The sequence below is a fragment of the Lithobates pipiens genome, unplaced genomic scaffold (genome assembly GCF_037356315.1).
Source record: "Lithobates pipiens isolate NorthernLeopardFrog02 unplaced genomic scaffold, aLitPip1_a1.2 Scaffold_22, whole genome shotgun sequence".
NCBI lineage: Eukaryota > Metazoa > Chordata > Amphibia > Anura > Ranidae > Lithobates > Lithobates pipiens.
In genome coordinates this window covers 1,874,365-1,891,097 of record NW_027507784.1, presented here as the reverse complement: position 1 = coordinate 1,891,097, position 16,733 = coordinate 1,874,365, and the positions used below count along the sequence as shown (strand labels likewise).

Here is a 16,733-nt window from a genome sequence, read left to right as displayed (position 1 = left end):
AAAATATTGGAGGGAAATCTCCCCATTGTGGGAGGGGCAGAGACACAAAATACTGGAGGGAAATCTCATCATTGTGGGAGGGGCAGAGACACAAAATACTGGAGGGAAATCTCATCATTGTGGGAGGGGCAGAGACACAAAATACTGGAGGGAAATCTCATCATTGTGGGAGGGGCAGAGACACAAAATACTGGAGGGAAATCTCCCCATTGTGGGAGGGGCAGTGACACAAACTACTGCAGGAAATCTCATCATTGTGGGAGGGGCAGAGACACAAACTACTGGAGGGAAATCTCATCATTGTGGGAGGGGCAGAGACACAAACTACTGGGGGAAATCTCCTCATTGTGGGAGAGGCAGAGACACAAAATACTGGAGGGAAATCTCCCCATTGTGGGAGGGGCAGAGACACAAAATACTGGAGGGAAATCTCATCATTGTGGGAGGGGCAGAGACACAAAATACTGGAGGGAAATCTCATCATTGTGGGAGGGGCAGAGACACAAAATACTGGAGGGAAATCTCATCATTGTGGGAGGGGCAGAGACACAAAATACTGGAGGGAAATCTCATCATTGTGGGAGGGGCAGAGACACAAAATACTGGAGGGAAATCTCATCATTGTGGGAGGGGCAGAGACACAAAATACTGGAGGGAAATCTCATCATTGTGGGAGGGGCAGAGACACAAACTACTGGAGGGAAATCTCCCCATCGTGGGAGGGGCAGAGACACAAAATACTGGAGGGAAATCTCATCATTGTGGGAGGGGCAGAGACACAAAATACTGGAGGGAAATCTCATCATTGTGGGAGGGGCAGAGACACAAAATACTGGAGGGAAATCTCATCATTGTGGGAGGGGCAGAGACACAAAATACTGGAGGGAAATCTCATCATTGTGGGAGGGGCAGAGACACAAAATACTGGAGGGAAATCTCATCATTGTGGGAGGGGCAGAGACACAAAATACTGGAGGGAAATCTCATCATTGTGGGAGGGGCAGAGACACAAAATACTGGAGGGAAATCTCATCATTGTGGGAGGGGCAGAGACACAAACTACTGGAGGGAAATCTCCCCATCGTGGGAGGGGCAGAGACACAAAATACTGGAGGGAAATCTCATCATTGTGGGAGGGGCAGAGACACAAAATACTGGAGGGAAATCTCATCATTGTGGGAGGGGCAGAGACACAAACTACTGGAGGGAAATCTCCCCATTGTGGGAGGGGCAGAGACACAAAATACTGGAGGGAAATCTCATCATTGTCGGAGGGGCAGAGACACAATATTCTACTGGGAAATATTAGTAATGTAGGTTAAGTGGAGATAAATCTTTAATTTGTAGTTTTCGGATACCATGAAATTTGCCCTTTGTTACAGTATCTCTACTTTAGTGCAGTCCAGTTTAGTTATGTGGGTCACCTCTCTATCTGGAATCAGACTAGCAGCCCTGATATCAGCCGATGGGGATTGGACTGTCCTAGAACATGTATATGTTGTGTACTTTAAAAGTATGTAAAAAAAATGACTGGTTCTCTCTAATGTTCCCCTTATGTGCTCCTCTCAGATGGGCTTCTTCAGGCGCCAATATAAAGAGATGCTGGAAAGTCCCGAAAACATCAACATGGAGGAGGATCCAGAAAGTCACATGACACCCGAATGAGGAGAATCCGACCCACTGACATTTTTTGAAAAATAACTTGTGTATAAAATTAGACAAATTTTCATTTTTTTCAATATTCAGGGGGGTGAGAAGGGCAGTTCCAACATGACTTTGCGGGGACAGAGTGGCAGATTCAATGTCACTTTGGGGGTGAGAAGGGCAGTAGACACGTGCACTGACAAAAAATTTGTTCATTTTCGTTTCATTCGTTTATTTTTTATTTTTTCGGAAATTCGAAAGTTCTGAAATTTCGGGAATTTTCACATTTTGATTTTTCGGAATTCCGAATTTTGAATTTCGAATTTTCGGATTTCCGGATTTCCGAATTTCGAATTTTCAGATTTACAAATTTCCGAATTTTTTAATTTTGAAATTTCCGAATTTCGGAATGTCGGATTTTCGTAACTCCCAATTTTTCGGATTTATGGAAGTACCAATTTTTGGATTTCCGTAACTCCCAATTTTTGGATTTATGGAACTCCCAATTTTTTCGGATTTTCTGAATTCGGGAATTCAAAGATTTGAAAGTCCAAAAATTTGAAAATCTTTAAAAAAAAAAAGAAAGAAAATCAGTTTAATTAATAACTTAACTATTAAATTAACGAGTATGAATTTATCCGAAGTTACGAATTATTGGAAATAACAAATGCCTCATCTAAACAAATGGAATGGAACAAATTAATAATTAATAATAAATAATTAATAATAATAAAAAAGGTTTTATTATTGTTATTAGATTGTTTCGTTCCATTTGGTTAGATGCGGCATTCGTTATTTCAGATAATTTAATTCGTAACTTCGGATAAATTCGTACTCGTTACATTCACTAACAGACAAATTTGAAAGGGAATTCCAATACCTATCATTTAATAGTAAGTTAGGCCCCATTCACACAGGCCTGACGTTATCTACCGCAGCTAAATGCACACAATGCTTTCCTATGGCCCCATTCACACACTGCGTTTAGCGACGGTTTTGTTACATGCGGTTTTGTGCAGATAGAAAAAATAAAGTTGACTGCGTCCAGGAAGGATTTACTGCAGCTATCTGCACATAACTGCAGGTAGTCGCAGTGTACTATTTCTCCTGCAGGTGGCAGCGGCATTAAGGAAAGAAAAACAATAGGAAGCACATCAGAAATGGCAAGAATCTTCCAAACGCAGCCGCATGTAAACGCAGCTAAACGCAGCTAATCACAATCTACAACTGCAAGTGAACGCTGTGCCAGGATTCTCTGAATTTCAAAATAACAAAACGTGCTTTTAACAGCGGCAGAACAGCGGCCCATGTGAAAGGGGCCTTATTATTTAGAATTAAACAGATTTTCTTTATTTTTTTTTCTGATTTTCGAATTTCCGAAAATTGGAAATTCGGAAATTCGGAAATCCGAAAATCGGAAATTTCGAAATTCGGAAATTTCGGAAATTAGTTAAAAAACTAATTTGGAACTAAACAAATTGCACAAGTCTAAAGGGCAGATCCAACATCACTTTGCAGGGACAGAGGGGCAGATCCAACTTCACTTTGCAGGGACAGAGGGGCAGATCCAACTTCACTTTGCAGGGACAGAGGGGCAGATCCAACGTCACTTTTGCAGGGACAGAGGGGCAGATCCAACGTCATTTTTCAGGGACAGAGGGGCAGATCCAACATCACTTTGCAGGGACAGAGGGGCAGATCCAACGTCACTTTGCAGGGAGAGAGGGGCAGATCCAACGTCACTTTGCAGGGAGAGAGGGGCAGATCCGACGTCACTTTGCAGGGAGAGAGGGGCAGATCCAACATCACTTTGCAGGGACAGAGGGGCAGATCCAACGTCACTTTGCAGGGAGAGAGGGGCAGATCCAACGTCACTTTGCAGGGAGAGAGGGGCAGATCCAACGTCATTTTGCAGGGAGAGAGGGGCAGATCCGACGTCACTTTGCAGGGAGAGAGGGGCAGATCCAACTTCACTTTGCAGGGACAGAGGGGCAGATCCAACATCACTTTGCAGGGACAGAGGGGCAGATCCAAAGTCACTTTGCAGGGAGAGAGGGGCAGATCCAACGTCACTTTGCAGGGAGAGAGGGGCAGATCCGACGTCACTTTGCAGGGAGAGAGGGGCAGATCCGACGTCACTTTGCAGGGAGAGAGGGGCAGATCCAACGTCACTTTGCAGGGACAGAGGGGCAGATCCAACATCACTTTGCAGGGACAGAGGGGCAGATCCAACGTCACTTTGCAGGGACAGAGGGGCAGATCCAACGTCACTTTGCAGGGACAGAGGGGCAGATCCAACATCACTTTGCAGGGACAGAGGGGCAGATCCAACGTCATTTTGCAGGAACAGAGGGGCAGATCCAACATCACTTTGCAGGGACAGAGGGGAAGATCCAACGTCACTTTTCAGGGGCAGATCCAATGTCACTTTTCAGGGGCAGATCCAACGTCACTTTGCAGGGACAGAGGGGCAGATCCAACGTCACTTTGCAGAGACAGAGGGGCAGATCCAACGTCACTTTGCAAGGACAGAGGGGCAGATCCAACGTCACTTTGCAGGGACAGAGGGGCAGATCCAACGTCACTTTGCAGGGACAGAGGGGCAGATCCAACGTCACTTCGCAAGGACAGAGGGGCAGATCCAACGTCACTTTGCAGGGACAGAGGGGCAGATCCAACGTCACTTTGCAGGGACAGAGGAGCAGATCCAACGTCACTTTGCAGGGACAGAGGGGCAGATCCAACGTCACTTTGCAGAGACAGAGGGGCAGATCCAACGTCACTTTGCAAGGACAGAGGGGCAGATCCAACGTCACTTTGCAGGGACAGAGGGGCAGATCCAACGTCACTTTGCAGGGACAGAGGGGCAGATCCAACGTCACTTCGCAAGGACAGAGGGGCAGATCCAACGTCACTTTGCAGGGACAGAGGGGCAGATCCAACGTCACTTTGCAGGGACAGAGGAGCAGATCCAACGTCACTTTGCAGGGACAGAGGGGCAGATCCAACATCACTTTGCAGGGACAGAGGAGCAGATCCAACATCACTTTGCAGGGACAGAGGAGCAGATCCAACGTCACTTTGCAGGGACAGAGGGGCAGATCTAATGTCACTTTGCCCTTCTACAGAGCACAGCGCACATATCAAGTCCACTTTGTAGAAGCTATTGGCAGAAAAGCTGGAGCTTATACCAAAGAAGAAAAATGGAAGTGTTTCTCATAAATTAAACACCCCCCCCCCCCCCCCCTGTAAAGTATATCTTTTTATTTAAGTCCACAGATAGTTGTCAGCTGCTTAGTGATATTCAAACAAGCAGATTTTCCCTCATCCGAGTCGGAGGCTGCGTATCCAAGACTTATTTGTCAAGGACAACCATTATATGGACCTTCCTCAAAGACATCCAGAAAATAAAGCGTCTTCTGTTATCTGTGTTTTGATGCGCAGTCTCCAGTACAAGTTCAGGCAAATGGTGGGGAGATTTCTCCTCACCAGACGGGAACTGAGAGGAAATCCCCCTAATTGGGTACAGCATTAAAAATGCTCCACAGACCTCCACACTCCACCCAGTAAAAAATATAGACTTTGTTTCGAGTCGTTGGGTTTCGAGTTTGACCCAACATACAGCGTGTACAGTAAGTTCTGAGCTTATACTGAAGATGGCGATGGAAGAGCGAGTCTTGGCGTTGCCCATCCTTTCCTCTCGGTTCTGCTGCCTGGTTCTTCTCTAAGGTTCTCCTGGATCTCCAGCCTGGTCAGCGAGCCCATCGGTCCTCGGCGTTACCCTTCACCACCCCCTCCAATCATGATTTCCACTAACTGCCTGTCCAATCATTGGCACATCGCTGTTTGATTTCTTGTATATATAACATTTTCTGCCTGACGAAATAAAAGTGAGGAACCGAATGTGTGACGGTGGAATCCATTCACCAATAAACCTTTCCAATCCGAAAATTGGTCTTCCCAACTTCTTCCTGTGGTGAGCTGGTCCGGCCCCCGCCCTGTGTGTGAGGAGAGAGGATCTCCGGACATCGAGGTCTGGCCATCTGATGACTTCTGACTTTGTATTTGGAGGAACGGGGGTGGGGTTGTGTGGCGACAAACCGTCACAAGATTAGGCCTGAAGTTTAGGAGCAGTTGGGCGTTTTTTTCCCAGCAGCCCCCCGAACCCTCCTCTATGTTGTCTGATGTACACTCAGCCGTTTATAGGTGTTTAGAGGCAGTTGAGTTTACTGGCAGAAAAATCGCATTCAGGACTGTAGTGTACTGGTGTTGTGCCGAATACTGCCCCCCCGTCGGATAGTGTCCGCCCTGTAGTGCGTAGGAGATGCCGAAAGTCTCAGAAGAAGAACCGCGCCTGCACACTGAGTCCAGGTTCAAGCCCCACCATCCAAGTGGACATAGATTTATGATAAAAAATTGCCCAGCGAAGCACGGCGAGCCAAGCAAGCCCACGAGGGGCCCTGTTACTAAGTGCTACCAAGTATGTCCACTTGGATGGTGGGGCTTCAACCTGGACCTTCAACCTTCTTCTTCTGAGACTTTCGGAGTCTCCTTGTCCTCTGTACTGCGCAAGCGCTGCGCCTGCGCAATACGGGGCGGACACTATCCGATGGGGGGCACCATCCAAGTGGACATAGAGTTATGATAAAAAATTGCCCAGCGAAGCACGGCGAGCCAAGCAAGCCCACGAGGGGCCCTGTTACTAAGTGCTACCAAGTATGTCCACTTGGATGGTGGGGCTTCAACCTGGACCTTCAACCTTCTTCTTCTGAGACTTTCGGAGTCTCCTTGTCCTCTGTACTGCGCAAGCGCTCCGCCTGCGCAGTACGGGGCGGGACACCATCCGATGGGGGGGACAGTTTTTGGCAGAACTCCGGCATTTCAAATTTTTGAAAAAAATTTAATATTTTGTTCTTTTTGCTATAATAAATATCCCCAATTTTTTTAAAAAAGAGAATTTTTTCCTCAGTTTAGACCGATACGTATTCTTCTACATATTTTTGGTAATAAAAATCGCAATAAGCGTATATTGATTGGTTTGCGCAAATGTTATAGCATCTATAAAATAAGGAATTATTATTATTTTTTTTACTACTAATGGCAGCGATCTGCGATTTTTACCAACATTTTATGCAACATTATGGCGGACACATCGGACACTTTTGACATTATTTTGGGACCATTGTCATTAATACAGCGATCAGTGCTATAAAAATGCACTGATTACTGTATAAATGTCACTGGCCAGGGAGGGGGTTAAAATTAGGGGGTGATCAAGGGGTTAAGTGTGTCCTAGGGAGTGATTCTAACTGTGGGGGGACTGCCTGGGTGAGGAGAGCGATCGTTGTTCATACTTAGTACTTAGTATGAACAGCAGATCACTCTCCCCACCCCTGACAGCGCGCAGATCTGTCTGTTTACATTGACAGATCTCCGTTTTGTCTCGGCATGGAGCTATGGCGGTTGCCTTGTGGTCATCGTGACTGCCAGGCACGCGCATCGGCTCCGGCATCGCGCGCACCCCCTAGTAGTTAAAAGGCAAACCGAACTGCAGCTATGACGGTTCGCCCAGGGGAGCCAGTATCACTGCGGGTCGGGGAGGGGTTAAAAAATAAATTTTACCTCCGTAGCACCCTGGTGTTTAGGAACAGTTGCTAACCAATTTAGTTTGCCAGGTAGTAATTGTCCTGGCTAATTGGTAGGAGACCCACTGATTTCACCCTAATTGGCGCTAGGTGGCGTTGTAGCTGGTGACATCAGATAGACAAGGGTAGAGCAAGGACAGATTATGAATGGATGGGGTTTCTCAGCCAATGGGTGGGGTTTTCTTTAGTCCCTTGGCCTGAGGCCAATCCCGGAGACACCTGGCTGCTAGGCCGGAAGCCTAAGGCTTATCCCCGGGACACCTGGCTGCTAGGCCGGAAGCCTGAGGCCTATCCCGGGGACACCTGGCTGTTAGGCCGGAAGCCTGAGGCTTATCCCAGGGACACCTGGCTGTTAGGCCGGAAGCCTGAGGCCTATCCCGGGGACACCTGGCTGCTAGGCCGGAAGCCTGAGGCCTATCCCGGGGACACCTGGCTGCTAGGCCGGAAGCCTGAGGCTTATCCCGGGGACACCTGGCTGCTAGGCCGGAAGCCTGAGGTCTATCCCAGGGACACCTGGCTGCTAGGCCAGAAGCCTGAGGTCAATCCCGGGGACACCTGGCTGCTAGGCCGGAAGCCTCAGGCCTTTCCTGGGGACACCTGGCTGCTAGGCCGGAAGCCTGAGGCTTATCCCGGGGACACCTGGCTGCTAGGCCGGAAGCCTGAGGCCTATCCCGGGGACACCTGGCTGCTAGGCCGGAAGCCTGAGGCCTATCCCGGGGACACCTGGCTGCTAGGCCGGAAGCCTGAGGCCTATCCCGGGGACACCTGGCTGCTAGGCTGCCTGAGGCCTATCCCGGGGACACCTGGCTGCTAGGCCAGAAGCCTGAGGCCTATCCCGGGGACACCTGGCTGCTAGGCCGGAAGCCTGAGGCCTATCCCGGGGACACCTGGCTGCTAGGCCGGAAGCCTGAGGCCTATCCCGGGGACACCTGGCTGCTAGGCCGGAAGCCTGAGGCCTATCCCGGGGGACACCTGGCTGCTAGGCCGGAAGCCTGAGGCCTATCCCGGGGGACACCTGGCTGCTAGGCCGGAAGCCTGAGGCCTATCCCGGGGACACCTGGCTGCTAGGCTGCCTGAGGCCTATCCCGGGGGACACCTGGCTGCTAGGCCGGAAGCCTGAGGCCTATCCCGGGGACAACTGGCTGCTAGGCCGGAAGCCTGAGGCCTATCCCGGGGACACCTGGCTGCTAGGCTGCCTGAGGCCTATCCCGGGGACAACTGGCTGCTAGGCCGGAAGCCTGAGGCCTATCCCGGGGACACCTGGCTGCTAGGCCGGAAGCCTGAGGCCTATCCCGGGGACACCTGGCTGCTAGGCTGCCTGAGGCCTATCCAGGAGCAGGAGAAGCAGCTCAGGGTTGGGACTGCAGGATTGGAGTCCAATCGAGTTGTGAGGGTTCAGCCGGACGGGGAACCAGTTGTGGTTGGAGGTAGAGGGCGGGGCCACACGGTGACGTCGCCTGGTCACCCTGCCCCCCTCTGACGCACAGGGACATCCCTATGGCTTTCCTGTACCTGGGACCTTGCTTCACCTCAAAGTCTAGCCGGCAGAATCTGAGCTGTCATGGTAAGAGCGGTAGCTTTGGGCGGGTGCAGCAAGCAAGGTAACGCAGTGCAGCCCCGATCACCTTGCTTACAAGTGGTAATAGACCCCAAACTAAAGCTGTAATACCCCTTTAATACCTTCTCCTCCACAGAGAGAGGGCGCACCCCTAGGGCAGTAGGTGCTTGTGATTGGTCTGGAGGGATATCCTTGTACTTGGCGGTCGGCAGAACGGCACCTGGATAACTGTTACGAAGGATCGTAGGAACATGAAGGATTCTTACATTGGGTGAGAATACCGGGGGAGGGTTATAGAATTGTACCGACGTCAGAAGATTATAGTATTATGTCAAATGATTCCTTGACTTGTGGAGCGGTGCAGCATGGTGCGGCGCCACTGATCACACGGTATTAAAGTTCAACAAAGTACAACTACCCGGCGGGGAGACAAACCGACTGGTGGCACTCACAAATTGTTGCAGCGAAGAGTAAAGCTGTAGGTCCCGGGGGCACCAACAGCATTTGTCTTGAGGGGCGGAATGCGGCCTTGGCCTGCCCCCCCCGCCCTAAACAGCGAGGCTCCTAGGAAGGATGGCGTGTTACTGCTCTTTCCGTACTTGTCTGGATCCGATTTATACTGCTAATTACTGTTCCTGACAGACAGGTGACCTGTCCCCACACTGACCACACACGCCGCGCATGGGAGCCAGGGTCTTAAATAGATTCAGCCTGACCCAAGATGGCCACCAAAGTCACATAGGGCACCAGCATCCAATTGGATATCCCCCCCAGTGACCCAGGAAACCATAGAGGAACCATGTTCCTCTTGACAGCTTGAGCTGAATTCCATTGGAATTCCGTCGAGAAAATCATCAGAACTTTTTCCGACGAGAATTCCGATCGCATGTACGCGGCATAAGTGTTGGAGGTCCCCCTAGTCTGTCCCTTGTCTTGTGTAGGAAGGAGTTCCAGCAGTTCTGCCATTAGAGGTTGACCTCCAGAGTTCCTGCAGGGCTGGAGGTAAAGGGGAACGTGGCGTGGGGGGGGGCGAGCAATCCTGATTATCTTTGGACGTTTAACCACTTCAATACCGGGGGCACTTAAACACCTTCCTGCCCAGACCAATTTTGAGCTTTCAGCGCTGTCGCACTTTGAATGACAATTGCGCGGTCATGCTACACTGTACCCAAATGAAATTTTTATCATTTTTTTCCCACAAATAGAGCTTTCTTTTGGTGGTATTTGATCACCTCTCCGGTTTTTATTTTTTGCTAAACAAATAAAAAAATACCGAAAATTTTGAAAAAAAAAATGTTTTTTTTTGTTTCAGTTTTAAAACTTTGCAAATAAGTACGTTTTCTCCTTCACTGATGGGCACCGATGAGGTGGCACCAATGAAGTGGCACTGATGAGGTGGCATTGATGGACACCGATATGTGGCACTGATAGGCGGCACTGATGGGCGACACGGATGGGCACTGATAGGCGGCACTGATGGGTGGCACTGATGGGCGACACGGATGGGCACTGATAGGCGGCACTGATGGGTGGCACTGATGGGCGACACGGATGGGCACTGATAGGTGGCACAAATTGGCACTGATAGCTGGCACGGATTGGCATGGATGGGCATGGATAGGTGGCACAGGTGGGCATGGGTTAGTCGGCACAGGTGGGCATGGGTAGGTGGCACAGGTGGGCATGGATGGGCACTGATAGGCGGCATGGATGGGCACTGATAGGCGGCACAGATGGGAACTGATAGGCGGCATTGTATTATAATATATTGTACTAATGGATGCCAATCAGTGCCAATCAATAATGCATGCCAATCAGTGATGCCCATTGTGGGCACTGATTGGCATCCATTATGGGCACTGATTGGCATCCATTGTGGCACTGACTGGCATCCCTGGTGGTCTAGGGTGGCATACCTTGTCCTGGGCATCCCTGGTGGTCTAGTGGTGTCCCTGGTGGTCCAGTGTGGGCATCCTCAGGGGGGCTGTGCTGATAATTGATCAGCACAGACCCCCCCTGTCAGAGGAGCAGCTGATCGGCTCTCCTCTACTCGCGTCTGACAGACGCGAGTGAGGAAAAGCCGATCGCCGGCTTTTCCTATTTACACTGTGATCAGCCGTGATTGGACACTGCTGATCACGTGGTAAAGAGTCTCCGTTGGAGACTCTTTACCGAGATCGTAGTTGCCGGGTGTCAGACTGACACCCCGCAACAACGATCGCCGCGATGCGCGCCCCCGGGGGCGCGCAGCGGCTCATAATCCTGATCACGACATATGACGTCCGGTCAGGATTATGCAACCACTTTGCCGCCGTCTATTTGTTATAGGGCGGGCGGCAAGTGGTTAAGAGGAACCATCAGGATAAGACTGCAGTGCTCCATGAAGGTCACTAGGGGGACAAAGCCAGCCTAAGAAGGAGACCAGGAGGCTCATATAGGAGGTCAGGGCTCCACCTCCAGGATCAATAAAGGGATCTCCTGCCAAAGCTTTAACATTAGAGTAAAGCAGAGAAGACCGAGACCCTCTGTGTCTTCCCAATGCACTCTACTAATTTCTTGTCCGGCTGTCACTGGGACAGGAAGTCAGAGGAAATCTCCCCAATGGAGTCACATATAGTAATAAAGACCTGACAGGGGTCCTAGCTTTCCTCACTCCATCCTGAAGCCTTCACTGGAGTTGGGCTTTGATAGGAGGAAAACACGGCAGTGGAATCCAGTCTGGAAAAAAGCAGAATGTCTCCATCGTTACCATGAAGGGATTAGATGACGGAGGAGTCAGCACTATAGATAGAGGAAGGAGAGCGGCTCCATCCCCAGGGACGAACCATAAGAGGAAGGAGCGCGGCTCCGTCCCCAGGGACGAACCATAAGAGGAAGGAGCGCGGCTCCGTCCCCAGGGACGAACCATAAGAGGAAGGAGAGCGGCTCCGTCCCCAGGGACGAACCATAAGAGGAAGGAGCACGGCTCCGTCCCCAGGGACGAACCATAAGAGGAAGGAGAGCGGCTCCGTCCCCAGGGACGAACCATAAGAGGAAGGAGCGCGGCTCTGTCCCCAGGGACAAACCATAAGACGAAGGAGCGCGGCTCCATCCCCAGGGACGAACCATAAGAGGAAGGAGCGCGGCTCCGTCCCCAGGGACGAACCATAAGACGAAGGAGAGCGGCTCCGTCCCCAGGGATGAACCATAAAAGGAATGAGCGCGGCTCCGTCCCCAGGGACCAACCATAAGAGGAAGGAGAGCGGCTCCGTCCCCAGGGACGAACCATAAGAGGAAGGAGTGCGGCTCCGTCCCCAGGGACGAACCATAAGAGGAAGGAGCGCGGCTCCGTCCCCAGGGACGAACCATAAGAGGAAGGAGCGCGGCTCCGTCCCCAGGGACGAACCATAAGAGGAAGGAGAGCGGCTCCGTCCCCAGGGACGAACCATAAGAGGAAGGAGCGCGGCTCCGTCCCCAGGGACGAACCATAAGAGGAAGGAGAGCGGCTCCGTCCCCAGGGACGAACCATAAGGGGAAGGAGCGCGGCTCCGTCCCCAGGGACGAACCATAAGAGGAAGGAGCGCGGCTCCGTCCCCAGGGACGAACCATAAGAGGAAGGAGCGCGGCTCCGTCCCCAGGGACGAACCATAAGACGAAGGAGAGCGGCTCCGTCCCCAGGGACGAACCATAAGAGGAAGGAGCGCAGCTCCGTCCCCAGGGACCAACCATAAGAGGAAGGAGAGCGGCTCCGTCCCCAGGGACGAACCATAAGAGGAAGGAGTGCGGCTCCGTCCCCAGGGACGAACCATAAGAGGAAGGAGCGCGGCTCTGTCCCCAGGGACGAACCATAAGAGGAAGGAGCGCGGCTCCGTCCCCAGGGACGAACCATAAGAGGAAGGAGAGCGGCTCCGTCCCCAGGGACGAACCATAAGAGGAAGGAGCGCGGCTCCGTCCCCAGGGACGAACCATAAGAGGAAGGAGAGCGGCTCCGTCCCCAGGGACGAACCATAAAAGGAAGGAGCGCGGCTCCGTCCCCAGGGACGAACCATAAGAGGAAGGAGCGCGGCTCCGTCCCCAGGGACGAACCATAAGAGGAAGGAGCGCGGCTCCGTCCCCAGGGACGAACCATAAGACGAAGGAGAGCGGCTCCGTCCCCAGGGACGAACCATAAGAGGAAGGAGCGCGGCTCCGTCCCCAGGGACCAACCATAAGAGGAAGGAGAGCGGCTCCGTCCCCAGGGACGAACCATAAGAGGAAGGAGTGCGGCTCCGTCCCCAGGGACGAACCATAAGAGGAAGGAGCGCGGCTCTGTCCCCAGGGACGAACCATAAGAGAAAGGAGAGCGGCTCCGTCCCCAGGGACGAACCATAAGAGGAAGGAGCGCGGCTCCGTCCCCAGGGTCGAACCATAAGAGGAAGGAGAGCGGCTCCGTCCCCAGGGACGAACCATAAGAGGAAGGAGAGCGGCTCCGTCCCCAGGGACGAACCATAAGAGGAAGGAGAGCGGCTCCGTCCCCAGGGACAAACCATAAGAGGAAGGAGCGCGGCTCCGTCCCCAGGGACGAACCATAAGAGGAAGGAGCGCGGCTCCGTCCCCAGGGACAAACCATAAGAGGAAGGAGAGCGGCTCCGTCCCCAGGGACGAACCATAAGAGGAAGGAGCGCGGCTCCGTCCCCAGGGACCAACCATAAGAGGAAGGAGCGCGGCTCCGTCCCCAGGGACGAACCATAAGAGGAAGGAGAGCGGCTCCGTCCCCAGGGACAAACCATAAGAGGAAGGTGCGCGGCTCCGTCCCCAGGGACCAACCATAAGAGGAAGGAGAGCGGCTCCGTCCCCAGGGACCAACCATAAGAGGAAGGAGCGCGGCTCCGTCCCCAGGGACAAACCATAAGAGGAAGGAGCGCGGCTCCGTCCCCAGGGACGAACCATAAGAGGAAGGAGAGCGGCTCCGTCCCCAGGGACGAACCATAAGAGGAAGGAGCGCGGCTCCGTCCCCAGGGACCAACCATAAGAGGAAGGAGAGCGGCTCCGTCCCCAGGGACGAACCATAAGAGGAAGGAGCGTGGCTCCGTCCCCAGGGACAAACCATAAGAGGAAGGAGCGCGGCTCCGTCCCCAGGGACAAACCATAAGAGGAAGGAGCGCGGCTCCGTCCCCAGGGACGAACCATAAGAGGAAGGAGAGCGGCTCCGTCCCCAGGGACGAACCATAAGAGGAAGGAGTGCGGCTCCGTCCCCAGGGACGAACCATAAGAGGAAGGAGCGCGGCTCCGTTCCCAGGGACGAACCATAAGAGGAAGGAGCGCGGCTCCGTCCCCAGGGACGAACCATAAGAGGAAGGAGAGCGGCTCCGTCCCCAGGGACGAACCATAAGAGGAAGGAGCGCGGCTCCGTCCCCAGGGACGAACCATAAGAGGAAGGAGAGCGGCTCCGTCCCCAGGGACGAACCATAAGAGGAAGGAGCGCGGCTCCGTCCCCAGGGACGAACCATAAGAGGAAGGAGCGCGGCTCCGTCCCCAGGGACCAACCATAAGAGGAAGGAGAGCGGCTCCGTCCCCAGGGACGAACCATAAGAGGAAGGAGTGCGGCTCCGTCCCCAGGGACGAACCATAAGAGGAAGGAGCGCGGCTCCGTCCCCAGGGACGAACCATAAGAGGAAGGAGAGCGGCTCCGTCCCCAGGGACCAACCATAAGAGGAAGGAGCGCCGCTCCGTCCCCAGGGACGAACCATAAGAGGAAGGAGAGCGGCTCCGTCCCCAGGGACGAACCATAAGAGGAAGGAGCGCGGCTCCGTCCCCAGGGACGAACCATAAGAGGAAGGAGCGCGGCTCTGTCCCCAGGGATGAACCATAAGAGGAAGGAGAGCGGCTCCGTCCCCAGGGACGAACCATAAGAGGAAGGAGCGCGGCTCCGTCCCCAGGGACCAACCATAAGAGGAAGGAGCGCGGCTCCGTCCCCAGGGACGAACCATAAGAGGAAGGAGAGCGGCTCCGTCCCCAGGGACAAACCATAAGAGGAAGGAGAGCGGCTCCGTCCCCAGGGACCACCATAAGAGGAAGGAGCGCGGGTCCGTTCCCAGGGACAAACCATAAGAGGAAGGAGAGCGGCTCCGTCCCCAGGGACGAACCATAAGAGGAAGGAGCGCGGCTCCGTCCCCAGGGACCAACCATAAGACGAAGGAGAGCGGCTCCGTCCCCAGGGACGAACCATAAGAGGAAGGAGCGCGGCTCCGTCCCCAGGGACCAACCATAAGAGGAAGGAGAGCGGCTCCGTCCCCAGGGACGAACCATAAGAGGAAGGAGTGTGGCTCCGTCCCCAGGGACGAACCATAAGAGGAAGGAGCGCGGCTCTGTCCCCAGGGACGAACCATAAGAGGAAGGAGAGCGGCTCCGTCCCCAGGGACGAACCATAAGAGGAAGGAGCGCGGCTCCGTCCCCAGGGACGAACCATAAGAGGAAGGAGAGCGGCTCCGTCCCCAGGGACGAACCATAAGGGGAAGGAGCGCGGCTCCGTCCCCAGGGACGAACCATAAGAGGAAGGAGCGCGGCTCCGTCCCCAGGGACGAACCATAAGAGGAAGGAGCGCGGCTCCGTCCCCAGGGACGAACCATAAGACGAAGGAGAGCGGCTCCGTCCCCAGGGACGAACCATAAGAGGAAGGAGAGCGGCTCCGTCCCCAGGGACGAACCATAAGAGGAAGGAGAGCGGCTCCGTCCCCAGGGACAAACCATAAGAGGAAGGAGCGCGGCTCCGTCCCCAGGGACGAACCATAAGAGGAAGGAGCGCGGCTCCGTCCCCAGGGATGAACCATAAGAGGAAGGAGAGCGGCTCCGTCCCCAGGGACGAACCATAAGAGGAAGGAGCGCGGCTCCGTCCCCAGGGACCAACCATAAGAGGAAGGAGCGCGGCTCCGTCCCCAGGGACGAACCATAAGAGGAAGGAGAGCGGCTCCGTCCCCAGGGACAAACCATAAGAGGAAGGTGCGCGGCTCCGTCCCCAGGGACCAACCATAAGAGGAAGGAGAGCGGCTCCGTCCCCAGGGACCAACCATAAGAGGAAGGAGCGCGGCTCCGTCCCCAGGGAAAAACCATAAGAGGAAGGAGCGCGGCTCCGTCCCCAGGGACGAACCATAAGAGGAAGGAGAGCGGCTCCGTCCCCAGGGACGAACCATAAGAGGAAGGAGCGCGGCTCCGTCCCCAGGGACCAACCATAAGAGGAAGGAGAGCGGCTCCGTCCCCAGGGACGAACCATAAGAGGAAGGAGCGTGGCTCCGTCCCCAGGGACAAACCATAAGAGGAAGGAGCGCGGCTCCGTCCCCAGGGACAAACCATAAGAGGAAGGAGCGCGGCTCCGTCCCCAGGGACGAACCATAAGAGGAAGGAGAGCGGCTCCGTCCCCAGGGACGAACCATAAGAGGAAGGAGTGCGGCTCCGTCCCCAGGGATGAACCATAAGAGGAAGGAGCGCGGCTCCGTCCCCAGGGACGAACCATAAGAGGAAGGAGCGCGGCTCCGTCCCCAGGGACGAACCATAAGAGGAAGGAGAGCGGCTCCGTCCCCAGGGACGAACCATAAGAGGAAGGAGCGTGGCTCCGTCCCCAGGGACGAACCATAAGAGGAAGGAGAGCGGCTCCGTCCCCAGGGACGAACCATAAGAGGAAGGAGTGCGGCTCCGTCCCCAGGGATGAACCATAAGAGGAAGGAGCGCGGCTCCGTCCCCAGGGACGAACCATAAGAGGAAGGAGAGCGGCTCCGTCCCCAGGGACCAACCATAAGAGGAAGGAGCGCGGCTCCGTCCCCAGGGACGAACCATAAGAGGAAGGAGAGCGGCTCCGTCCCCAGGGATGAACCATAAGAGGAAGGAGAGCGGCTCTGTCCCCAGGGATGAACCATAAGAGGAAGGAGAGCGGCT

The 16,733-nt window shown here is 54.0% G+C and overlaps 1 protein-coding gene across 1 annotated transcript in view; it reads left to right on the top strand.

Annotated features, from left to right (window-relative positions):
- The window catches only part of LOC144000322 (integrin alpha-D-like), a 123,399-nt gene extending 117,804 nt beyond the window's left edge, over positions 1-5,595 (top strand). Inside the window, exon 30 of the mRNA XM_077494060.1 lies at positions 1,570-5,595. Coding sequence (XP_077350186.1) covers positions 1,570-1,665 — 96 coding nt within the window. The 3' untranslated portion in view covers positions 1,666-5,595. The remainder of the gene's footprint in view (positions 1-1,569) is intronic.
- The last annotated feature ends 11,138 nt before the right edge of the window (positions 5,596-16,733 follow it).